At 33.7% G+C, this 25,147-nt stretch overlaps 5 protein-coding genes across 5 annotated transcripts; 2 read left to right on the top strand and 3 right to left on the bottom strand.

The window, feature by feature from the left end:
• Nucleotides 1-180: 180 nt before the first annotated feature.
• TRIADDRAFT_53416 (uncharacterized protein) lies at nt 181-4,209 on the bottom strand (the record flags this gene model as incomplete). The annotated part of the gene is made up of 9 exons (XM_002109374.1): nt 181-321; nt 643-729; nt 817-951; nt 1,068-1,104; nt 1,427-1,647; nt 1,760-1,845; nt 2,222-2,285; nt 2,834-2,962; nt 4,144-4,209. The coding sequence occupies 9 exons, from the start codon at nt 4,207-4,209 to the stop codon at nt 181-183; spliced, it is 966 nt and encodes a 321-aa protein (XP_002109410.1).
• Nucleotides 4,210-6,029: 1,820 nt separating this feature from the next.
• Nucleotides 6,030-8,297, top strand: TRIADDRAFT_63652 (expressed hypothetical protein; the record flags this gene model as incomplete). The annotated part of the gene is made up of 4 exons (XM_002109934.1): nt 6,030-6,171; nt 6,711-6,892; nt 7,412-7,761; nt 7,966-8,297. The coding sequence occupies 4 exons, from the start codon at nt 6,030-6,032 to the stop codon at nt 8,294-8,296; spliced, it is 1,005 nt and encodes a 334-aa protein (XP_002109970.1). The 3' UTR covers nt 8,297.
• Nucleotides 8,298-9,504: 1,207 nt separating this feature from the next.
• Nucleotides 9,505-13,815, bottom strand: TRIADDRAFT_20832 (uncharacterized protein; the record flags this gene model as incomplete). Its single annotated transcript, XM_002109373.1, has 20 exons — nt 9,505-9,674; nt 9,742-9,817; nt 9,882-9,992; nt 10,059-10,198; nt 10,270-10,350; nt 10,436-10,490; nt 10,554-10,706; nt 10,786-10,836; nt 10,955-11,053; nt 11,136-11,174; nt 11,265-11,411; nt 11,478-11,547; nt 11,658-11,692; nt 11,805-11,876; nt 11,968-12,014; nt 12,118-12,241; nt 12,396-12,494; nt 12,562-12,663; nt 13,070-13,139; nt 13,718-13,815. Coding segments are annotated over 20 exons (1,839 nt in total), but the record flags the coding sequence as incomplete, so codon positions are not given.
• Nucleotides 13,816-17,288: 3,473 nt separating this feature from the next.
• TRIADDRAFT_63651 (uncharacterized protein) lies at nt 17,289-19,690 on the top strand (the record flags this gene model as incomplete). The annotated part of the gene is made up of 10 exons (XM_002109933.1): nt 17,289-17,387; nt 17,617-17,682; nt 18,162-18,243; nt 18,380-18,436; nt 18,692-18,789; nt 18,906-19,001; nt 19,165-19,218; nt 19,292-19,352; nt 19,431-19,563; nt 19,640-19,690. 10 exons carry the CDS (start codon nt 17,289-17,291, stop codon nt 19,671-19,673), a joined length of 780 nt encoding a protein of 259 aa, XP_002109969.1. The 3' UTR covers nt 19,674-19,690.
• Nucleotides 19,691-21,522: 1,832 nt separating this feature from the next.
• On the bottom strand, nt 21,523-23,508 carry TRIADDRAFT_21242 (uncharacterized protein; the record flags this gene model as incomplete). Its single annotated transcript, XM_002109372.1, has 1 exon — nt 21,523-23,508. One exon carries the CDS (start codon nt 23,506-23,508, stop codon nt 21,523-21,525), a length of 1,986 nt encoding a protein of 661 aa, XP_002109408.1.
• Nucleotides 23,509-25,147: the final 1,639 nt, after the last annotated feature.

The raw sequence follows: 25,147 nt of genomic DNA, 5'->3' as shown, positions 1-25,147 counted from the left end.
TTTAACTTAGGTTCATTTTGCTCAACATCTTCACATAGTAAACGAATTCGTGCATGCAAACTTCGTATAATGTCGACTTTAATAGCCTAGTTCAAAACGTGCGATAGTGATTTTAATTCGAATGAGTTGTTAGTAACTAATTGGTAGATCATATTAATAATTGTAATGGAGTTATCCCGCCTATTTTTTAATAATTACATGAATAGCTTCTGCAACAGTAGCTTTATTGTGTACATAGGCAAAGCAGTCCATTTCGCCATTTATATTAATAGCATATTTGTAATCCGCTTCCTGGGGCTTCGTTGTTGCGTTGGCGATATTCTAAATTTCAAGTAGTTATTTGGTATCACGTTTGTGTCAAAATACAGTACATTGAAGACAATGATATAATAAGCATTCAATTTGCTATATTAGACAAAAATAGAATGGTCTGAGTAGGTTATTATTGCAAGAACCTTGTAAGAGTTGTATAAATCAACAGTGAATGTTTGTGCGGTGTTTGTATTTTTTCCGGTCTAGTTCCCAAATAATATGGGAATAAAATGTATATTTAGAAGCATAAAAGTATTACAATAATTATCAATAGTCAACGACTATAGAGTCCGATTGAGATTTAACAAGTAAATTCTTAGAATCACTTACAACAAGCAATTGACTAGGCTCTCTTAATTCGGAGTTTATCATTGCATGAGCAGCAGTTAATTGCTTATTAACATTCGTTAGACTCACCTAAAGATAATTAAATAAATATTGATTAAGTATCATACGTACATAACATGCGAATATTTCTTTTTTAAATAAGTAACTAAAACTAACCATGATTTCGTTACTAAGATTGCCAGAACTCGACGATCGAACCATAATTGATGCATCTGCTAGGAAAGCACAACGCAGATAATGACACCTCCCAATAAAATTTTGACATTTCCAATCCGTGGGCTGAGCGGATGTCTTTGAGTTTTATAGATAAATTTAATTACGTCTATTATAAGTTTCCTTCAAATGGGTGGATTGTCATTTAAGTTACCTTCAAACTAGAGTATTAATGCTTTCATATCAAAACTTACATGTGGATTATTAATGTCGAAGCTCTTGCATGATATTCTAGAAATTTGTTAAATTTGATAACTTCAAGCACAAATATGATTGCAGGGGTAACAAACATTTGCAATTATATTAAATTTGTAAGCTTTAAATGTCGATAATATATCACTTTCGAGGTTATAATTATTTTGGATTAGGAGTTCTGCATAGACAATAATTATGTGGATATAATTACAGTAATAAAGTCTTACTAATTGACAAATTATAAATGCGCCTAGATTATAGTACCTTTAGTCGATAATATTACAATAAAATAATATAATTTTATCATTTATGGGTACACATCGTATGTTTACTGATCAAATTTTAGAATCAAGGATACTTTTTGGTATTTGAAGAAACATATAAAAGGATTCCATTTCCTGGACATAAAGATTTATTGTCGACAACACTTGTAGCGTGTTGCATCTCTAATCGGTTAGCTTTCCAAGCCGCATTGAGTATCTGTTTTAACCGTCCATTTATACCTGACTGGATGACATCGGGCGACGCAAAAACGTAGATACCTACAACCTTTATTCCTCCAGGTAACGAACTATTTACCTAAGTAAATATTTAAAGTGAAATGATTAACAATATCGTGCTGTCATTATTGCTGTTAAAGTAGATATATCATTGCACGTCATGTTCATCCTTGATGCCCTAACAGTATTACCTGTCTAGCGTGCTCGGCTACCCAACCGATGTCAAACTGATCTAATGATTTAGGCTGTGCCTTTTTAGGCTCTTCACTCTGTTCATCTACATTCATGCATTAGCATCAAAAGAATAGTTATCTTCGTGAATGTACATAACGTTGTATAAGCTAATGCATCAAAATTGGAATATTATACAAGTTTTCATTATGACACAGAATCTATTTGATAATAGACATACTAATACTCAATTTATGGCAAGTGCACCAGTAGTAACTTGTTCTTAGTCCACATAGAAAAATTAGATAATTACTAGAATTTTTAAGATGTATCAAGCTATCGTAGGAGTAGCACGTTTGCCAAAGCCAAAGATACGTGTATTACAAAATAGAGCAATGCCAACTCGATACTATTGTGTTGGATCTATGGATTTATAATGATTAACATGATAACCTATCCTAGATTTCATTTTAAGATCTTACCACTTAGTTCTTCAGGATCTGGTGTTCGTATAGGTGAAACAATATAGGCTTTTTGACCGAAATTCTACAAGTTAGCAGGGATTAAGAGGTAGAGAAATCGAGAATAAATATTTCCGTACAGTACAGGTATATTTGAGATTAGATAGCACGATGAAGATTAGTTAACGATTTATAAAAATATTTTGGAAGGCTGCTCAAGTAAGAGTCTACTACTCGATAGGTACACAAACAGTAAACTTTATGAATAAATAACAATGCATTATTTATCTACAATTGGCTAGTAATAAATGATATATTTAATCTGTTGGGCAATATAAAAATGTATGTAAAATATAATCAGTTCCATATTGTCGATGATACTGTGAAATGTACATTATCCAATCCGACTACCATTAAGGCTATTACGCCTATAAAAGTAGTGAAAAATAATACTAATGCTATGCAATATGTTAGCTTTGAGAATGCTATTATCACTCTTAGCTTTAATGAAAGTATAGAGCCGATTGCTATACAGCAGTTGATACAACAACGAAAAGTGTAGTGCAACAGCGTCTAGTGTCATTCATTTGTAATAAAAATGAATGAACTTGTATTGGATAAGAGCCTATTTACCTGTCCAATTAATAGGCCAATTTCAAGTGGAACTTTACCAAATAATGAGAATAAATAATTCTCAACGCTGTCTTCACCAATAACAGTTAAACCCATTGAGATCAATTTCCAAGATGGACTAAAACACGTCTAGTAGAATAGAGGATTTAACGGTACAAGACTTGCTACAGTCTGAAAAAGCTGGATATCAATGATACTTGCAGCACCTCTACTAGTAAGTGAAAGGCGCTATCTAATAACAACCCAACGGTCAATCTCGATGCAAGAAGAGATGGCTGTCTTAAGACGTAATTTGATGTAGCAACAGCCTTAAAATAAAGATGTTCTACACCACTTTACTAACGCTAGCTTGAATAAAGTTGAGCTTTCGATTTGTCCTTTCGGATGGGATGACTAAGAATACTGCAAGCGAGCACGATCCACCTTGCACTCTATTTTACTATAATCACGATAATCGCTACTGATTGTGATCTATTCACTAGTTTCCTTCTTCTCACTAGGACCCAAATTATCGTTATACCATGAAAGTCTTGATCATTGTGACTGGAAGATGGAATCCTTAACAAAACCGGGTCTCAAGAGGACAAGGAAGAGCAGAAAGATGCAAGCTATAATCAGGTGCCGTGGTCATGAATGCCGATATTTACAACCGTTGGCCAAGTACCAAAAACATAGTTCATGTCCTAGTATAATACTAGTTGTAACCGCAAATTGATAGCGCAATGGAATCTACTACGCTCAATATCTTGTTCTAGTATCCATGTTACTACAGTATGATGTTAGCAACAACCTTAGTGTTTATCCAAGGATAATGATGGCCATTACTACTGCATTTCTATGGCATATTCTAAGGTAGACGGAGCGCTGATTTTGCATAGCGTTTATCCACTGACAAGGATGGCCACTACTACTGCATTACTATGGCACATAGCAAGGTAGACGGAGCGCTGATTTTGCATAGTGTTTATCCACGGATAATGATGGCCATTACTACTGCATTTCTATGGCACCTTCTAAGTTAGACGGAGCGCTGATTTTGCATAGTGTTTATCCACGGATAATGATGGCCATTACTACTGCATTTCTATGGCACCTTTTAAGGTAGACGGAGCGCTCATTTTGCATAGTGTTTATCCACGGATAATGATGGCCATTACTACTGCATTTCTATGGCACCTTCTAAGGTAGACGGAGCGCTCATTTTGCATGGCGTTTACCCACTGACAAGGCCATTACTACTGTATTACTATGGCATATTGCAAGGTAGACGGAGCGCTCATTTTGCATAGCTGATTTCTTTATACACTGACAAGGATGGCCATGACTACTGCATTACTATGGCACATTGCAAGGTAGACGGAGCGCTCATTTTGCATGGCGTTTACCCATTGACAAGGCCATTACTACTGTATTACTATGGCACATTGCAAGGTAGACGGAGCGCTCATTTTGCATGGCGTTTACCCATTGACAAGGCCATTACTACAGTATTACTTTGGCACATTGCAAGGTAGACGGAGCGCTCATTTTGCATAGCTGATCTCTTTATACGTATATTCAGACGTAAATAGGACCTAGTTGATACTAAGTCCAATACCGTAATGAGTCTAATGACGTCTATTATCCAATTGGATGAATTCTGAGCTCGATCAAATGTAAAATATCTAATTGCAATACTGAGTGATTTTTATTTCAGTCTCCTCATAGAGTAATTCTACCCAATTCCTCTTACCGATTCGATTCGGGAGATCGGTACAATGATCGTGTTGTTATCATGCTCATTGGTATTCTCCAATGCTTACAACCATGCTATAGCAATAACTATGTCATTTATGATCTGTACACTAGTAATATTCAACGATCACAGCAACTTAATGTCACCATAGCCCTCTTATAGCATGAATGGTGTAGCGGATAAATCCTCTAAGCTCCTTGCACAGCTCTACAGTAATGTAGGAACGACTAAGGAAGAGAAGCGTACAGTACAGTATAGTGCTCCCCCCTCCAAATTTGCAGGTTTCTCCTTCCTATGGTCATTCTACTCTGCCCCTCAAAACGTCTACCGTACTCTATCGGCAGGCAACAGCTCATTTAGCCACTTTCACCTTGAAAATTAGCTGCAGCAAACCGATCAACTGCCTTATTAAGTCTCGTAACCTTTCAACTTGCAAAGGCATTACGTAATCTTTTCGAGGTTTCCCTTCTTAGGTGTCCAGTAGAACCATACTGATCTACTACAGTCCTTCTTTCTCCTCATCAAGTCTCGTAACCTTTCAACTTGCAAAGGCTTTACGTAATCTTTTGGAGGTTTTCCGTTATTAGGTGTTCAGTAGAACCATACTGATCTACTACTGTTCTTCTTTCTCCTCATCAAGTCTCATAACCTTTCAACTTGCAAAGGCTTTACGTAATCTTTTGGAGGTTTTCCCTTCTTAGGTGTTCAGTAGAACCATACTGATCTACTACTGTTCTTCTTTCTCCTCATCAAGTCTCGTAACCTTTCAACTTGCAAAGACTTTACGTAATCTTTTGGAGGTTTTCCGTTATTAGGTGTTCAGTAGAACCATACTGATCTACTACTGTTCTTCTTTCTCCTCATCAAGTCTCATAACCTTTCAACTTGCAAAGGCTTTACGTAATCTTTTGGAGGTTTTCCCTTCTTAGGTGTTCAGTAGAACCATACTGATCTACTACTGTTCTTCTTTCTCCTCATCAAGTCTCGTAACCTTTCAACTTGCAAAGGCTTTACGTAATCTTTTCGAGGTTTTCCCTTCTTAGGTCTTCAGTAGAACCATACTGATCTACTACTGTTCTTCTTTCTCCTCATCAAGTCTCGTAACCTTTCAACTTGCAAAGACTTTACATAATCTTTTCGGAGGTTTTCCCTTCTTAGGTGTTCAGTAGAACCATACTGATCTACTACTGTTCTTCTTTCTCCTCATCAAGTCTCGTAACCTTTCAACTTGCAAAGACTTTACATAATCTTTTCGAGGTTTTCCCTTAAGCGTCGAGTAGAACTCTACTGTACTAAAGTTTCTTCTTTCTCCTCAGCCTCGGTACTGGTACCAGTACCGGACTGTATCAGACAGTGGTCCGGACCGGACCAGACCAGGAAGACCTCGACGTACAGTACAGCATTACCGTACCGGTAATGCTGTCGAAGTCATCTTGACGTCATCCATTCCCAAACGACAAGATGGCCAAAGTCAAGTATAAGAAATTAGGCCGCTCGAAAAAGAAATTATGTCCAGCCATTAACTGGCCTTTCATGGTTATGAGATTAATCCATGTCGCCATCACTACAGCGATCGTGATTATTATTACATTGAAAAATTCAGGTAAGATTGGTCATAAAGAATCGACTACATATGTAAACTATCCATTATGCTGTAAGTACTGCAAACAGTACGCTCGTTTTGCTACTCCCAAGTTGGAGTTACCGTTGGAAATGCGATAGAAGTAATGAATAAGAATGTTAGAATGTTACTGCCTGATGATAGCACTTAAAATAGCCATCATCATTGCGTTACATGACGAGGATCAATAGTATCGGTCGAGAACGACGTTATATGTCGAGCACAAGTTAAATAAATAATATGAAGAAATTCAAATTGATGATACGTAGATACTGTACCCAGTGTACTGCTTACAACTTGAAAGGAGTAACCGGGATATTTTCATCCTAGTCAATTCTAATCGTGACGATTGTCAATATCATCCTAACTTGCTTGCTTAGTGGTGATGATATAATGTCGTGATAGATACCTAATTACTTTACTAGAAAATAGTTTACGTAAATAGTTAATACAATATGCTAGCGTAGCCTACTCAACGCAGTAATTGATTTCTTGAATTCTTTTGACATCATGGCAAACAGAACTGAGCAACGCTATGAAAATGGTGGACACTTCATCAGTCTTATATACTGGCTTTTATTTTGGCTTGCTAAGCGTCTCTTTTGCTCTTTACTTTATCACGTCTTTTATTGATCCTGGTTATGTTCAAGATGGAGACGATAATTGTAATTTGACGTACAATCAGCATGCTGATGAAGAAAATGTAAGTTGTTTTTTCCCTTTACATCATGCTGCATAGCGTTTGATCTTTTTATCGACATCAGCTGTAGTAGGGATATGATGGATTGTTATACGAATATCAAGCACTCTGTAGAGTAGAATGTAATTTTGATCAAGAACGTTTATACTACACTTGTAAATCGAAATGATTTCATTATTCAAAAAATGTACTTAAAGTACTTTTCTATAGTATACTATACAAGTATACTTTTAGTTAGGGAATAGATAATCAATTATTATCGATAATCTCTAGCCCTATGAAATTCATTTTTAAGCAATAAACAGTGTTGTAATAACTATATTGAATAAGTTTATAAGACAACAATTAGCAATTTTTCTGATATAGTTTAACAACAGAGAAGAGAACATGTAGTAGACTCTTGCGACGTAAAACTTAGTCTTTCCGCTAAGAGACAAAGTCATTCGTAGTTACAAAATTAATGATATACGTACAATACGATAGATACTGTTCTAGTTTAACATCATCCTTCCTCTAATAAAGTATTCTTATGGTACTTTTTGTGACATAATCAAGTTAATCGATAGCAGTTTGACTACTCAGCCGCAACAAGATCCAGTACCTTCTGAAAATGAAGAATATAAAGCAAATGATCAACAGCATACGACACGGAATAAAATCTCAAAGCCTATAGTCCCTCGCCGTTGTGGTTTTTGCCGCACTATACAACCTATCCGTGCTAAGCACTGTGCTGATTGTAAAAGATGTATTCGCCGTTGGGATCATCATTGCCCTTGGGTAGCTAACTGTATTGGAGAACGTAATCATCGATTCTTTTGGGCGTTCTTATTAGTCGAATCAACGTTAATTATTTGGACAATTCGAATTACTTGGTAAGTAAATAATAACAATATATTAATAAATCGTAGACCTTATAACCTATTCTGCGTGCATTGGAATGGTCTGTTGCAAACGCTGTAACTTTCAATCAACGACGCTTTCTAATGTTGCCCCATAGTTTCTTATAAAGTACTGTGATATATAACTTGATGTTAAAGATAAATAATAACGTTTAAATTTTTTATACTACTGTATAGGACATCTATCATGTGGAAAGGCAATTTAAGTTCAACTTTTGGATCTCATATTATCAACATTTTTGCCTTAGTAGTCTTAGTCTTTTTTATGATTATCTCCGCTAGTTTATTATGTTGTCATACCGTTCTCATTTTCTCCGGTAAAACTACTTGGGAATTTGTCTCGCATTCTCGCATCACATACTTAAAACATTTACAAGAGGATCAGAACCCCTTTGATGAAGGAATGCTTGCTAATGTTTTCAATTTTCTATGTCGTTTTAAAGTACGTGATTGGGGTGCATTATTAAATAAGGGAATGCAAAGCGCAAATGTAAATTCTAACGTTTGATCCTAAATCTTAATCACTTCTACGCGTATATTAATTTATTGTCAAAGTATATTTTTTTTATAGACAGTTGTTGCTGTAAAAAGAAGCTGTGTTTTAATGTTTGTCCATAGCGTACTGTACTTTATTTTAAAACTGTAATATAAAACTAAGGAAATTACATTTAATTTGTGAAAGCATAGCAGATAGACATAGCTGACAAGCCAAAGCTATATCATTTACAGTACTACGAGGACTAAAAATTATACGCCTGAATTAAAGTTTATCTTATTAACTTGATATCGGTATACAGATGTAAATAGCATAAAAATAATTGATGCAAGGTATAAAAGAAAATAAAAATCTGATACCAATGTAATAGACAACTCAAATCCATTATCCGTATTAATGCGGGTATTAATACAGGGCGTTTACCATAATTATCTACTAAATATCTATCACATTCGTTTCATAAACAACCAATGAAAAAATAGGTAATCTTCATTGAATATGTAGGCTACTATACTAAGTTCTACCGTGCAAAGACTTTTAAAATACTGTACATAAATACTTGAATATTAGATAAAATACACTCAGAAATCGGCATTACAACAAGCGTACGTCAAATACCTTCACCATAAAAATTATTACAATAAATATAAATTAATTATAACCAACTCTTATATAGAATAATTGACGTCGTAATAAAGTATTCGTAACCGTTGCTAACTGCATCTAATATATCAACTAAATGCAACTGCAAAGAATATACTATTTACTCAAGGTAAAATTTTTGATCTTTAAAGCATTGCCAAATCAATTTTGAGGCGATTCTGCATTTTTGAACAAACTATGTTATTCAAACTTATAACAAAGTGGTATGATACCGTTCTATACTATGTATTCCGTAATACATAGCAGACGTATGCATACACATCAGCACATATCAACATGTTATAAAAATGTACATATTCCAAATATTTCACATACACAATGTGCCTCTATTAATGAATTCAGAAAAATAATTACTAAGGCAATAAAGCGAAATTAGTAAAAATTGAACTCTACTTAACTTGAGTATTCAAGTAACATCGGTTCAATTCTGGTAATAAAATATAATTGCCCTCAAGAATACAATAAACTGCGGCCAGCGAACTTGCGAAAGAGGATACCATGTCATATTAGGTATCACGAAGATTTTGTAAAATCATTGACATTGCAGATTTCTTACATTAGTCTGTTTTTAGCGAAAGACTACGGATATGATATTCTGAGAGATATTCATTGCTAACAGTAGATGGAGCCTCAGTCAATAAATCTTTACCAGATGCAGATTTAGGAAACGCAATTACATCCCGTAGACTGCTTGAGTTGCACAGAACAGCCATAAAACGATCAAACCCTAATAAAAACGTTCCGTTGTTCAGACATTTACTGTATGATTCAACCGAGTAATTTTAATAGCTAACCTAATGCTATTCCTCCATGGGGTGGACATCCGGATTTAAGGCCCTTTAACAGGTGTTTAAATTGAGAGGCATTGACCTATAAGAAAAATACGGATCGTTACAAGGAGCATCGATATGCTTTAAGAAAATTTTCTACAAACCTTTAATATCTTTTCAAAAATTTGAGTTTGCAGATTGAAATCGTGAACTCGAATAGATCCTCCGCCAACTTCATTACCATTAAGCACGAGATCATAATGTTGTCCCAGTACCTAAAGCAGCACAATAATTATGTACATCAAAACTGTTTGCAAAATGTGCTATTTTGTATCTAATACTGATAGACTGGCTATTAAAATTACATTATGAGTGCATAGGTAAATAGCAGAACTAACCTTTAAGGGATCGGTAAACAGAATATTGACGTCCTCTGCTACTGGTGCGGTAAAGGGGTGATGTGTGGATTCAATCATAGAGTCTGAAAGCATTAATACGCTATATCAGCAAACGCGTAGCTACTAGTTCTGCGAGAGAAAATTTTATGTAGACCTGATTCATCATTAAGTGTAAAAAGTGGAAAATCTTCAACCCATAAAAATTTAAATTCGTTGGGATCCCGGAGTTGGATGCCTTATAATAGTAAAAAGATCGATTAAAAATTTTAAAAAGTAGAAACAGAAAACTGAAAAAGTTGTTTTTAGATCAAAAGTCTAACCTTTTGCTTCCAATAAATCAGCACAAAACAAACGCAGCTTACCTAACAAAAGATTCTAACGAGAAAAGATATTAAAAAGTAATAGATAAAATCGTATTACTTATATTGATATGCTTACAGGTTTATAGTTTACTCCAGCAGATAAAATAACCAAATCTCCAGGTTTGATTGCTTTTTCATTTTGTAACTGGGACTTCAACTTGAGTTGGAAATCAGATGAGATATTACCTTTCCAACTACCATCTTCCCGTATACGCAACATAGTAATTTTCTAAATTTAGGATGTTAGAATGACAGCGTTAGTCTATATCTTACTCCATCGCCAAACGAAAAATCTAATATTTGCCTACCCCTGTGTCATTTTTGTCAACGAAATCATGAATTTGGTTTAACTCCTTGTTCTTGAAATGGTTCTAAAAGAAATCATGTAGGCATACTGTTAGCGAATACAACGTCATAGATATTTTTCTTAGTTGTGCATATTATCTCCATAATGTACAAATTCTATAGATACTGTACCTCACCACCAGGTATAACTATCATCGACGCTTTAACAGTTGCCTTACTACTAGAGTCAACATCAAATAAATAACCAACTGCTTCGGTAATATCGTGGATCTAAGTTGAAATTTTATACATTTTTATAGTAAAAATTTACAACAGCATCATTTTAATAACAAAATAATTTTTTTTTGCGAACCTTCATATCAAATCTTACGTCCGGCTTATCGGAGCCATACTATAGTTATAACACAAAAATTAATATTAATTTTCTCTGCAGTATCGAGTTTAAAGGATACTCAGTTAAAAGTTATTTAACACATGGAACCTTTGTAACTGCATCGGCAAACGACATTCTAGGAAATGGAATTGGTGTCGAGAGCTTATGTCCAGTAATGGGCCAAATATCGTGAATCATATCTTCAATAAGACTTTGAATGTCATACTGATTAACGAATGACATCTCCAAGTCAAGCTACGAAAACATAATTCGTTAGTTTCTTTACATCATGTACGGTTAGTTTGACTTTATATAGTATACCTGAGTAAATTCTGGCTGTCTATCAGCTCTAGAATCCTCATCACGGTAACACCTTGCGAACTGAAAATATCTACGTGATGGAAAGTTTCTCATCAAAATGTGTATATGCAATACAGTATAATAATAGAATTTTAAATGCAATTAAATTTATTAAACTGCATCAAAGAATAAAATACTTACCGATCTAATCCCCCAACCATGAGAAGTTGTTTGAACTATTGATCAAGTTTGATAGTGCATTAGAATTTATTCTAACTTGATAGCATTAAAATTAGTAAATCCATTTCATTTATTGTATATAGAATTACAAACGAAAATAGAATTAACCTGTTGCGGGCTTTGAACTAAAGTATAGAATAATTCAGGCTGCCTGGTAGGAACTAAAAATTCTCTAGCACCCTGTAATAGTGAAAGTACAGTATAAGCTTCATTTTCGATTGCGAGTGTCATCCAGTATGGTTTAATTAGAAAGATAGTCAGAGAGTTTTACTTCTGGTGTCCTTTTAAACAATGTCGGAGTTTCAACTTCAGCAAAACCTAATATAGGACATTTATTTAAAAAATTTAAACATTTTCGACTGTATTATATTAGACCACCTAGCGTCACTGGCTACATTTGCTGTATGCTTCTCTATAATACCTGCTCGATCAATTAGAAATTTTCGCATTGCCATGACGATATTGGACCTTAATCTCAAATTCTGTTGCAAATTCGAAGACCGTAAGTCGACGTATCTATACTGTAATTTAAGCTCATCCTTTGCCTACCAAAATAAAAAAATTTTACATTTCTCTGGTTAAATGCTAATAACAATATCAGCTAAATTAGTGGTAAAAAATTGGAAATGTATGCAAATTTTTCAGTGATTAATAGTAGGCTAATACTAAATTGATTGAAAATAAAATATTTGTTAAAACCTTGTATCCTTTATCGGATACTTGAATTGGTAGTTCTTCAGCTTGGTTGACAATATTTACGTTGTCAACAACTACTTCAATTTCTCCGGTAGGCATATCCTAAAATTGTTGATTGAGATAGATTTTGATCTATGTACAATAACTATAGCTATTGATTGATTATCACCTTATTAATCATATTTTCAGGTCTTGCATTGACAGTTCCAGTGATACCAATCACACTCTCCACCGACAGTTTTTCAAGTATATTGTAAACTGGGGAAGTTTTCTACAAATGCAACACGTAGTTTTTGAAGAGCATCAGATAAAATGCCAATGTAGATAATTGCAATGCAGCACACTATTACCACGTAAAATTACAGTACTAAATATCACCCAGTTGCATAGTGTACAGTATTTAAGGTAAGACTATTCTGAAATAGATAGTTTCACTTTAATTTCTTTATGCAATTATATTTTATTTATAGATTGATTATGCATTTTTATGCAACTGAAATAATTGTAAGTATTTAAATGCTACGTTAATATAGCAGATAGCTCAAGACTGCATGCTAATATACAAATCAATATACTGATTAGCTGTAATTAGAATTACTATTCGAAAAGATACGCAAAGACGCTCAGTTATAACCATGTCGATAATTAGCATAATTGACGTAAATCATTCTAAATACCTTGACGAAGAGCTGAGTGCTGCCATAAGCGTCATGCAAAGTTAAAAAGAATGGACCATTGACAAATCGCCTATAAATATTGCCATACACGATATAATATCCAATTTTGAGAAACGATTTTAATTCAGCTTCAACAACTAAAACTTGAATTAATTCTTAGTATCACAGTGTGCAATCTGCTTGTAAGTACAAAATAAACATTGTTCAATAAGTTATTGATCTTCTATTTTGGGGAAATATGTGTACGAGTACATTAACCATCCCATTACGCTACCTCCATACGAGTATTATCATAAGTCAATTTATGCATTCTTATTGGGCTATTTAGGCTTGAAGATGTAACTGCTCAACTGCTGAATAATTGTGCTACGGTCATCCTGTATGCTACTTGTATACAGGTTTGAAATACTGTCATTCTTAATTCATTTGTTCATCATACTTGTATATCGTTCAATTATAATTGTATACACTCACTAACAGATTAAGACTTTATTCATGGTACAAGAAATATAAGTAGCAGCGTTAAATGGAATTTATAGGCTATCAGAAAGCGTAGATTGAATTTTAATAAGTATCATTTCAGCAGTTCATGAGTGTCATTGATCAGTCATTGTGAATTTATTGCTGATTGGAAGTATTCATCCATACCTAATATGGCGAACCCATCCGTATAATTTTACTTCCTGTCCTGCATCTTCTTTGCGTAACTGACCACATGTATGACTTCTAGAGCAATATTTGGCTGTAAATAGTCCGATAATGTGAGCACAATGTTAGTATTGACAGCCATAAATGAAATGCCATGACATCTGCAGATCTTGATCCTAAGTGTAGCACATGGATACTCGTATAGTATCGTACAGTACAACATCTGGAAATGCATCTTTTTAGTCTCCATTGAAGGTGATCGAGTTGAGTACTAGTGTATAGTGTGCATGAAGTCTCACTATACCTATATATACGTATATTAAAAGCATTAAAGTATTTAGGAAAATTTGATATTACTATATCCTTTTACCGTGCTACACTCGAATATTTGACTGCGAAATATTGTGCAAAATTACAGGTAGTATTAAGTAAGATGCAAGATTGTCCTACCGACCTAAACTGCTGCAGCATCTTATGCCTGGAGTTGTAATCTTGCGATATGCAAGCATACAGTTGGATACCGAGGATCGGCTAATACGACAGATATAATTTCTCCACATTAGCTTTAACAGTGGTGATTAACAAAATGAAGAAGCATCTAGCTCTATCCTATCCGGCTTTAACTCTGGATGGAAACCACCTCAGTTTCTGCCTTTTATTCTGCTACAGTGTACAGTATAATGTGGCTACTACTGTACTGTAGATTCTACTGTACAGAAGAGGCCCTTCTTGTACTGTAGTTCTTTATCGCTGGTGATTGATGACAATTGTTTTGCACACTAGTTAGAAGCCTTTCTTGTAATGTCCTGTACTGTAGTGTAGAGTGTACTGTACTGTACGCTATACAGTACAGTACTATGGTTCTTCATCGCTCCCCATTGCTGACAATTATTTTGCACGCTACTTGTTCATATCATCTTTCTTCGTAGTAAAAACATCTTTTAATATAGTAAAAAGAGAGAGGGACAGGAAATGGATGATCAGTAGACTGGAAATAGAGATTATTCAAGAAAGAAGAGATGCTCAAAATGAGAAAGCCTACTGTATTCGCTGTCGAATTAATTTCGTACTGTCCGTGATGTGATTTGAGCGATAGAGTACGTAGAATAGAATAGAGTAAAATAATGACAAGCTTGCGCATTTGTCTGTAAACCACTGAAGCAGACAGACATTATTTCTTTTTTAGTAGAGCAAATAATATACTGTCATGGCCTACTAAATTCAGCGGTGAATTTAGCAGCCCATGACCATGATATTATGCTGTACAGAGTACAGTACTATGATTACTGTCACTGTTTTATTCTCTAGCGTCTAAATATCTAATGACGACAGTTCATAATTAGAGTTACTATAAGGGTTGTTATGGCTTTCGAATTTTGAAAATTGGTTTACATACTGTACAGAAGGACTACTGTCACTGGTTTGTTCTCTAGGATCTCAATGTCTAATGGCGACAGTTGATGGTTAGAGTTACTATAGGAGTTATTATGGTTTTGGAATTTTAAAAATGTTTTTACATACTTGTAGTGTACGGGTTATTAGCTCTAAACTACTGTAATTAGCTGAAATCACTACAATACTGCACTGGACTATGATTACTGTCACTGTTTTACACCCTAGGGTCTCCATGTCTAATGGCGACAGTTGATGGTTAGAATTACTATGGGAGTTATTATGCTTTTAGAATTTAGAAATGTTTTTACATACTGTACTGTACTATGATTACGGTCACTGTTTATTCTCCAGGGTCTCAATGTCTTATGGCGACAGTGGATGGTTGGAGTTACCATAGGGGTTATTATGGTTTTTGAATTTTTAAAAACTTTTTACATACTGTATGTCTTAGCTAGGATCCCCCTTCATTACATCGCCTTTTTCTTTTCTTTCCTCCTCTCATTATGATTGACTATAGAGAATTTCACGTGAAATGGACGTGGAGGAATTCTATTCAATTTACAATGTATATACATACAGTACACTGCAATAATGGATGAATTAGTAATTTTCTCTCTTTAGTGGTCCCTAGGGACTAAAAAAGAAAGTTTCTTGGTAGTTCATGATGTCTCTACCGACTCCTAATCTATATACATATACAGTATATACACTGCAATAATGAATGAATTAGTAATTTTCTCTCTTTAGTGGTCCCTAGGGACTAAAAAAAGAAAGTTTCTTGGTAGTCCATAATGCCTCTACCGACTCCTAATCTGTAATACATATACATACACTGCAATAATGAATGAATTAGTAATTTTCTCTCTTTAGTGGTCCCTAGGGACTAAAAAAAGAAAGTTTCTTGGTAGTTCATAATGTCTCTAGCGTCTCCTAATCTGTATACATACACATACACTGCAATAATGAATGAATTAGTAATTTTCTCTCTTTAGTGGTCCCTAGGGACTAAAAAAGAAAGTTTCTTGGTAGTTCATGATGTCTCTACCGACTGCTAATCTATATACATATACATACACAGCAATAATGAATGAATAAGTAATTTTCTCTCTTTAAAGAGTGGTCCCTAGGGACTAAAAAAAAGAAAGTTTCTTGGCAGTCCATAATGCTTCTACCGACTGCTAATCTGTATACATATACATACACACTGCAATAATGAATGAATTAGTAATTTTCTCTCTTTAGAGTGGTCCCTAGGGACTAAAAAAAGAAAGTTTCTTGGTAGTCCATGATGCCTCTACCGACTGCTAATCTATATACATATACATACACTGCAATAATGAATGAATTAGTAATTTTCTCTCTTTAGTGGTCCCTAGGGACTAAAAAAAAGGAAGTTTCTTGGCAGTCCATGATGTCTCTACCGACTCGTAATGTTACAGTAGGATGATTCCTTCTTACAGTGTACAGTGCTGCTGCAACTCTTGGTACTGTAGCACACGCAGCACTTTTCTTCTCCTTCAGCCGATCTTTGTTACAATCGTATAGCCTTGCCGCCAGCATGACGATACAATTTTGCAGCCGAATCTAGGTACTGTACACTGTACAGTACGCAGTCTCAGCGCAGGACGGGAGTGTGGTCTAGAGATGGTCAGTATAAAGTGTCGAAGCAAAAGGCTTACCGGTTAGTCTATTCTGAAGAAGTTCCAACTTGCCAAACCCTACGCCAAGGTGAGCTCAATCTCCATTTCTATCCATATATAAATATACATGCAATCGTCATTCTTAGACAGTAATTCACCGTGTGAATAACTTGGTTTGTTGCAAACTTTTGCTCATCTTTAAACCAGCGAGAACTGCTGCTGACTTTACTTCGTGATTTTGTTTGATAATACGAGCACGATACTTGGGCAACTCGAGCTTGCAACGATGGATTAATGTCCTAATTGATTTTGTTGTCATACGAGTATTCAATGAATTCATAAATGAATGTATCAATTTCACATTTTCTATGGCGGTAACATAGTCATCGATATCAATCATCCATTCCGTTAATGGATAATATCCATGCTCTTTATACGTTGATGTAAAATACGATCTTCAATGACTATTATCGGCAATCAAAATAATCTTCAATCGCTTCGATCTCTTCTGTAGGCGATTCCACCTAAATTGAGCTATGGTCAGTCAAGCAACGCAAAAATTATACATCAACACTGGAAATTTAACCGAATGGAACAGACTAAAAGGAAAATTTAGTCAGTCTTCCAAAAGCGAGGTTAATCTAATTCAGCCATTGCTTCAAATCTGTCAATATGCAACAATCACCTTATCCAATACTTGTTATATCGATCGAGCTTCCAATCCAATAAACTGCCATCACTGTTTAGTGTTGACAGTATTATAAACCGGTGGCAGCGATGGATTGAAAATAATTGTATTAATTCTTTCAATCATGAAATAGGTCTATTCAAAATTGAATAATTTCTTTCTTCTGTGGTTTACAGCTTCAGAAATGCGTCGATGGTACTCTAACTGCTTGGAAGGAATCGGTCGATATCCAATCTTTAAAGGTATATCTATGTTTTCGAACATAGACTTATTTATACTAATCAAATATCATCTCACTACTGGATATTGAACATACTGTATCAAAAAATTGATCTCAATGTGCTAGTAAATAGTAGTGCATTATATCATACAATACAAGACAAATACAGATCACCCTTTCTGTTGCAGCGTTCACGTAGAATGAGCGAAATAAAGAGAAACTTAAAAACATGCTTTAAAGCCTATCGTAATAGCAATCTGTACATAAAGTACGAGATAAAGCAATGAAATTATTTTGTGATAAACGAAAAGATTACTACTGTACTTACTCTATCTATTAACATAGTAGTCGATAACACCTAGAGAAAACATGTTGTATGGTAATGTATAGCTTGCAGGCAAATTATCTCTCTGCATATTACGTCATCAGTTGATGACTGTAACTGAAGATCATATCATTGCTAGTTTATGCAAATGTCTCAACATATTGCCTGATATTTAGGATCAAGAGATTCTGACTTGCCGGCATGAACAATTTCCATCTAAAATTAGTAGCGATAGTCTCAATGACTTCGAGATTTCCGGTAAGGCTTACTTACTACTTTTAATGTTAATATAAATGTACAAATATTAATAAATATCTTAATTCTATGATACCCTTGTTATTACAACAAACTTCATTAAACAAAATAGCTCAAATTCTTATCCTCTCTTGTTTAGCTAAAATATTTGCTTTAAGTGGAAAATCTTTTGATGTAAAAGACGCCCTCGAACAAGGTGAAGTCACAATTTTAATACTTCTCTAGTTGGTGTACTTCATTTCATTCCCTTTCTGAATAAATACAAACAATTCAACTAGCCGCTAAATGATTTTATCAATTCTTCAGTAAATACTATATAAATGCGATGATTAAATTGTAAATTATCGCATGACTCAAACTTATGTTACTCATCCCCTAAATATCGAGTGAAATTACCATTACCATTACAACATTTGATCTTTCTCTAACCCGCTCTCTCATATATCGGTAGTAATCCAGGAACTTGGTATTACCAAGGTGGATAACGCGACATTATCTCTGCCACCATCCGTTACAGATTTCAGCAGTGACGTTCAAGATATATGGCAGGTAAAATAATGATTTACATATCAGAGACAATAACAGAACTTTACGCTAAAAGAATGCCTGTTATCATATTGTCTTGATATATGGATCTATAATAATTATATGTAATACGTATATAGATGATGGAACAATTTGTCGATAATGGACATATTCAAGAGATTGGGATATGTGATTTCGATTTGAATCAACTATCACAGTTGCATGATTGGTCCAAGGTACAGTGAATGATGCTATCTGACGATCACTATATGCCAAAATTTTATTAACCTAACTGTATCATATCTAAAACTAAATATGCAGTACCGCCATTTGTACGAACATATGTTAATATCTGCGATTGTAGTGCCTACATCTTTTCATTTTTGTTAATTTTTTTAGATTAAGCCAGCTACAAATTCAGTTAATCTCTCAACCTGCTGCGTAATACCACCGGTAAATTAAAGGATTAGCTTATTAATGTAACATACTTTTCTTCCGTACTACTTATTACATAATTATTTTACAGGAATTAGTATTATATGCAAAAGAAAACAATGTGCGTCTTTTAACTCATGCCGATCTTAGAGGTGCGTCATGCATCGACATACTGCACCGATATTATTTATTTGTGCAATCTTTATGTATAACGCTAATCTGATTTATAGATATTCTAGATGCCGATTACGTAAAAACAACTTTAAACAACTATTTTTCTTCCGAGAATGACAATTGGCAACCTATTTGGGTTGCAAGATATACTGCTCTCATTAAGCATCGCGGTATAATTAAGAGCAAAGGGTAAGCTAATCATGATTATTGTTATTAAGAATTCTACTTGGCTAAAATCTCTATCAATCTTTTTATTCCATAAAAGGTACATTTTGCGTTGCGATAGGATTGAAGACTAATTCTCAAGATCCTTTTTACTCCATATACAATAGACTATTATCCTTGCTTGCAATAAGTGTAACAACTCTACCTTGTGAATATGTTATCATATAACCAGATAACTCAACTGGATTATATACTTTCATTCTATAAATATTTGCTGTCATCCTGCACGTTTATTTTACTGAAAGACGGCATATGCTTGTACTCACAATTAGCATGTATGTTAGACGTGATATCAATGTTATTCGTCCTATGTATAACCAAATAAAAATATCTCGGTCGATAATCACGTATATCAGCTCAAGCTTAGTAACGTTGCAAGTGTAGATCGATACATTTATGACAATTTTATATTACCGATACATCACCTCAAACCGTGTTTGTTTTAAATATTTGATTCTTATATGCCTATACAGTACCTTTTAGTAATAAATATAAAACTAATACGGTTATCTATTTATCATGTTATTTATCGCTGCGGTTAACAAGTTACATATGTACAAGTAATAGATAGCATTTTGCAAATGTTTCATGTATAAATATCGTTCATAAAGCGTAAATATACCTGATGTACTTAGCTAAAAATACAAAAATTTTACATTTATATACATTTAATCAAATATGTAGTCATCGATGATGCATATTTACGTACATTCAACTATTGATTATAATACTGGATATAGATTAAGTAACTTTGTTCTCCTTTCGTTTATATACAAACTACATTTTTGATTTATACTACAAGCTTTCTTATTATCAAAAATTTAAATATATTGAAAGTTTTAGTTTTCAAATTTTTGCTTCTTTTTGACGCAGAGTATAATGATCCCTAAGTAGACACTCCGGGAGATATACTCATATAAAAGGGTTATAAAGGCCTTAATAACGCTACCAATCGAAGTTCGAATAGCTCAAAATGGAACTGACATTTAAATTAGCCCGTATATCATATTATAAGTATAGTTGCGACAGTATGAAGGGCTTAGCCATCACTTCTGTCTACCTGAAAATTACGTCGTTTGAAACGAACCCATATCAGGAAAGCCCCTAACTGAAACATACTACCGCTGAAAGTGTATAAAATAATAATAAAGTAAACTACTTAGGAGAGATAATTTAAGTTCATACTGCATTAGGGCAATGATTGCATCCATACTATTTATACGTACAGTAATTAAAATCATTCAACCACAATAATGGGTAATGTCACTACTTTATGTATGCATTATGATAATACTGTACATCAATTAAATTTCGATTTTCGATCAAGTAACTTGTAAAAGATTTAATAAGACATTCGTTGGAAAGAATTTTATTCATAAAGCACTAGTTAGCATTTCACGATTTAAAATTTTAAAACATACCGTTATCCAATTATAGCAGATTCTACAAGCAATCAGTTAAGAACCACCTCTGTAGTACAGTATTTTATTTGACTGGACTACGCCGTATCCCAACAAATTTATAAATCATGTCAACAATGGCTACGCCTCTTCTAGATATCTAAAAATCAGTTGATGATACGTGTATGTGCATAGATTAATCTTAAGTTTATCAATAATTCAATCAATAATTATACTCACTTACAAAATACTTCAAATTATATACTTGACGTTAGTAACATTTAACATAGCATATTAATCATTGCAAATACTACCACATAAGATACAGTACGTAAAACTATCTCTAGTGGAAATATTGTTGATAAAACAACCAAATAATTGGAACTAATACTTTGAATAGCTCTATACCCTGTATGAATCAGTTTTTCACACAATACCATTTAAGCGAACCCTGCAATTAAACTCTCATTGCACACAGCTAACAGTACACGTATATTACATACGTATAAGATATGCTGTAAAGTCAGACTTGAATGATATCCATATTGGCGTATTGATAAACAAACTTGGCATATATAAAGGCAGCAATGAAAGTAATACTACCTGTCATTAGGCTAAAATAGATTGCTAAGACGGTACAATAGCCAAAGTAGACTATGAAATATGTCATACTATAGGCATTAGAACTATACGATATTCTAGTAAGATAAAAATAACAACTATATAATAAAACAAATATAGCGACTGATCCACCAGCTAGAAATGCCCTCCACCACCAGTGATAATTTTCAGCACATAAATATAAATGACATAAATAAACTGATATCTGAATGCATAACAATATTGTTAGAATAAAATAGAGAATAGAATAGCCGTAAGATTCGTTAATATTATGTGTTTGAAGGCAATCTAGAAAGACAGATATCGGTACTACAACTACAGAAAAAATTAAAGCACCAGCTATAGCAACACCAAGTAGAGGATATTTATAGAACTTATACTCAGGGATTTGTCGTGGCGTTTTACTTGGCTTGACAGGTAACTGTAATGCTTCTCGTTTAAAACCGAAGTAGGATCCAATACAAGATAGCGGACATAATACCAATAGCCACATTATTAGCAATAATATAAATGTTTGTGGTGGGGTTGATAGAGTAACCATACTAAGTGATATAGAGTTCAGTATGTAGAGAATAGCAAGGAAAATGCCAGGTATTAACGTTGGTGTCATAATAAAACTAAGAATATAATCTTTGCCATCAATAGTCTTATAAGTAACTGCGGATATATAGCCAGCAGTACTTGCAGATGAAACATATGATAAAATAGCCGACGATAGCAATTCTGAAGGATTACTAAAACTTATAAAGCCAATCCATGCTAGTGCTAGCGTATAAAAAGTTGCCAGCAAACACTGTATACCTGAACCAGTTAAAACAGATAATAACAAGGAATATTTTGGAGATCTAAATACATCGCCACGAATTGCTCTCCATCCATGCTTTAGCATAATTTGATTGCTTCTTACTGATGAAATCATTGCATCGCTTCTACCAAAAGAATAGTAAAATATTCTAACAATCATAAGTGTCAGAAATGTAACAATTAATAAGATATTAAATAGGCTACTACACTGCCTAAAAGAATACGGGCTGTAGCTGGCGAAAAAATCTCGTCGCGTTATCCTATTTGATATTATGCGCTTATAGCTAATTGAATAAGTATACGACCAACTCACGATTGAATTTCTCTTGCTACTATCTCTTGATAGAATTGGAGAAATAACGGTATTTGTTTTTCTAATATTATTAGTTTGACTACGTGGTCGGACCACAGCTGCAATTAACATTGAACGTTCGGACATATAATTAGTTGTATATGATATCTCTATATCTAAATGATTAAAAATAACATATACATCATTTAATGAAGGTAAATCAAGTAAATAGCAACCCGTGGTCATTTTTCCTCGCTTATCGATATGACATCCAATAGGAAAACCATCGGTACAAAATCTCTTATTTCCAGCTATAACAGGATAGCACCAACGAAGCGGCATATCATCGATTGACCAGTATAACATATAGTTATTCCGGATGGCATATAATAATTTATCAAATTTTTTCTTGCTGATTGAGTTATTGTGATTGTACGTTACATTACATATTTGAACATTTCTTTGATTCAATCCAAATGAGATATTAAATGATGGCCGATGATAAAAGTGCGCTAGTAATCCCTGACCGACGCTTTTAACTGGTAAATAGGATGATTGTACAAGACATAAATTGAGATCAAAATAGTCTATATTGAGAATCGATTTATCTGAACGAATTGAACCGACTTGAACTGGTATATTACTAGGACAGTCTGTTGCGGAGTTACTTTCTGTGCAATAATTATTAACGGCTTGGTTAAAAATCTGGAGGGCATCAGCATTTTGCTCAAAAGTAAATGCAATAATTACCGATACAATGATTGAAATAGATCGTCGCAGTGATTTAACCATGTTACCACATAACCTAATTAAGACTTCAATTTACAAACTATGGTGAAAGATTAAGTTTGAGATAGAAACTGTTAAATATGGTATCGATTCTGTATAACTGAGAAATACTGCAAAAGAGGAATAAAATCCATTTACTCTGTAGACTTAAAAATATAATTCTAATGGAAAGAACATTTATTACTACATTCTTACTACTGTGAAATAGATGTCTAATCTACGTTATGGTAATCTATATGATCTAAAATAACTGTAACAATTTCCTTTCAATTACCACTATTTAAGCGCTTACTAATAAGCTACAGTTCAAAAGAAATCAGCCCACATTCTCTCCAAGTCGCAACTGTTCCCAATAATTAATTAAGAAATCAATTAAACTATTGTATATGCTCGTGCATCACAATACTTAGCAATATTCCAACATTCAAAGAAGAATGCTCTTATCCATGCGTGTATAGATACCAATTCTAGAGATATTTAATTTGTATGCATGACCGAAAGTAAAATTCCTGATATTGAATAAAGAAATTTTATATTTAGATAAATGGAAATCTATTTTTCTTCCATCTATTCAATGTAATGCATGTGTCTGCTGAAAGGGTTTGGCTGTCTCGTATTTTCATATCAGCGTACAGTATATAGGCATAGGCTGCTATCGATTTATGAAAGAATAGTACGTAAAACTATTTAAATGTATGTGTAAATGCAGTTATTTATTTACAATAATAACAATATTGTTAGGCGCCAGCTACAATAATTGAAACAATATCAAGATTATCAATGTATATGCACTACTTGGAAGACTCTCGAAAGCAGGTATTGTAGCGCTTACTGCAGAGAAAGTCAATAATATCCTTTACTGTTTAGATCATAATTTAATTAAATAGATTGTATTTGTCTTTCAAGGTATACATATTATTGTTTTACTGATAAATAAATAATCTATTTTTGTGTATGGTAATATCTCGGTAATTTTAGGTAATATTAATTTATCCCATATGTTGATCTTTTATATACAGTTTTTCATTAAGTAGGAGAGACATTGTAATGTATTGCATATTTAGTATATTAATATACATTTTCTATTCACAAGTGGCATTGCATTTAAAATCCTTACCATACTAAATATCCGCTAAAGTTAATCTTGCTAATAAACCTACTAATCTATTACATTTGCTTAATATTTTAATACACAATTTTTCATTAATACGCTTAGGAGATATTATACAGCATTTTTAAACTTATAACCTTCTTAAAATTTGATAAAGTTAATCCTGGTTAACATGTAAATCGTTAATGTAATGCGTGCGCTTAATCCTTTGACATATAATTTCTACTAATATAAGCAGAAGATATTGCACATTTTTGCAATCTTAACCTTACTAAGAATTTGATATCTCACTCCGGTTAGTAAATCGTTAATGAACTGCATATACTCCCTATCTTCAAATACAAGTTCTATTTAGTAACGTTAACCTTATTAGTAAACTGTTTATTTATTGCACATGCTTCATGTTTTAAATACAATTTTACTTCACTATAAGAATTTGACAAAGTTGGCCTTGTTCATAAACTGCTCAATTATCGCATGCGCTTAATATTTCAATACACACTTTTCCGTTATTCTATGAATTAAATAAAG

Source organism: Trichoplax adhaerens, genomic scaffold (assembly GCF_000150275.1).
Source record: "Trichoplax adhaerens TRIADscaffold_2 genomic scaffold, whole genome shotgun sequence".
Lineage (NCBI taxonomy): Eukaryota > Metazoa > Placozoa > Uniplacotomia > Trichoplacea > Trichoplacidae > Trichoplax > Trichoplax adhaerens.
The sequence above is the reverse complement of the archived record's forward strand: the minus strand, read 5'-3'. Positions and strand labels throughout refer to the sequence as shown.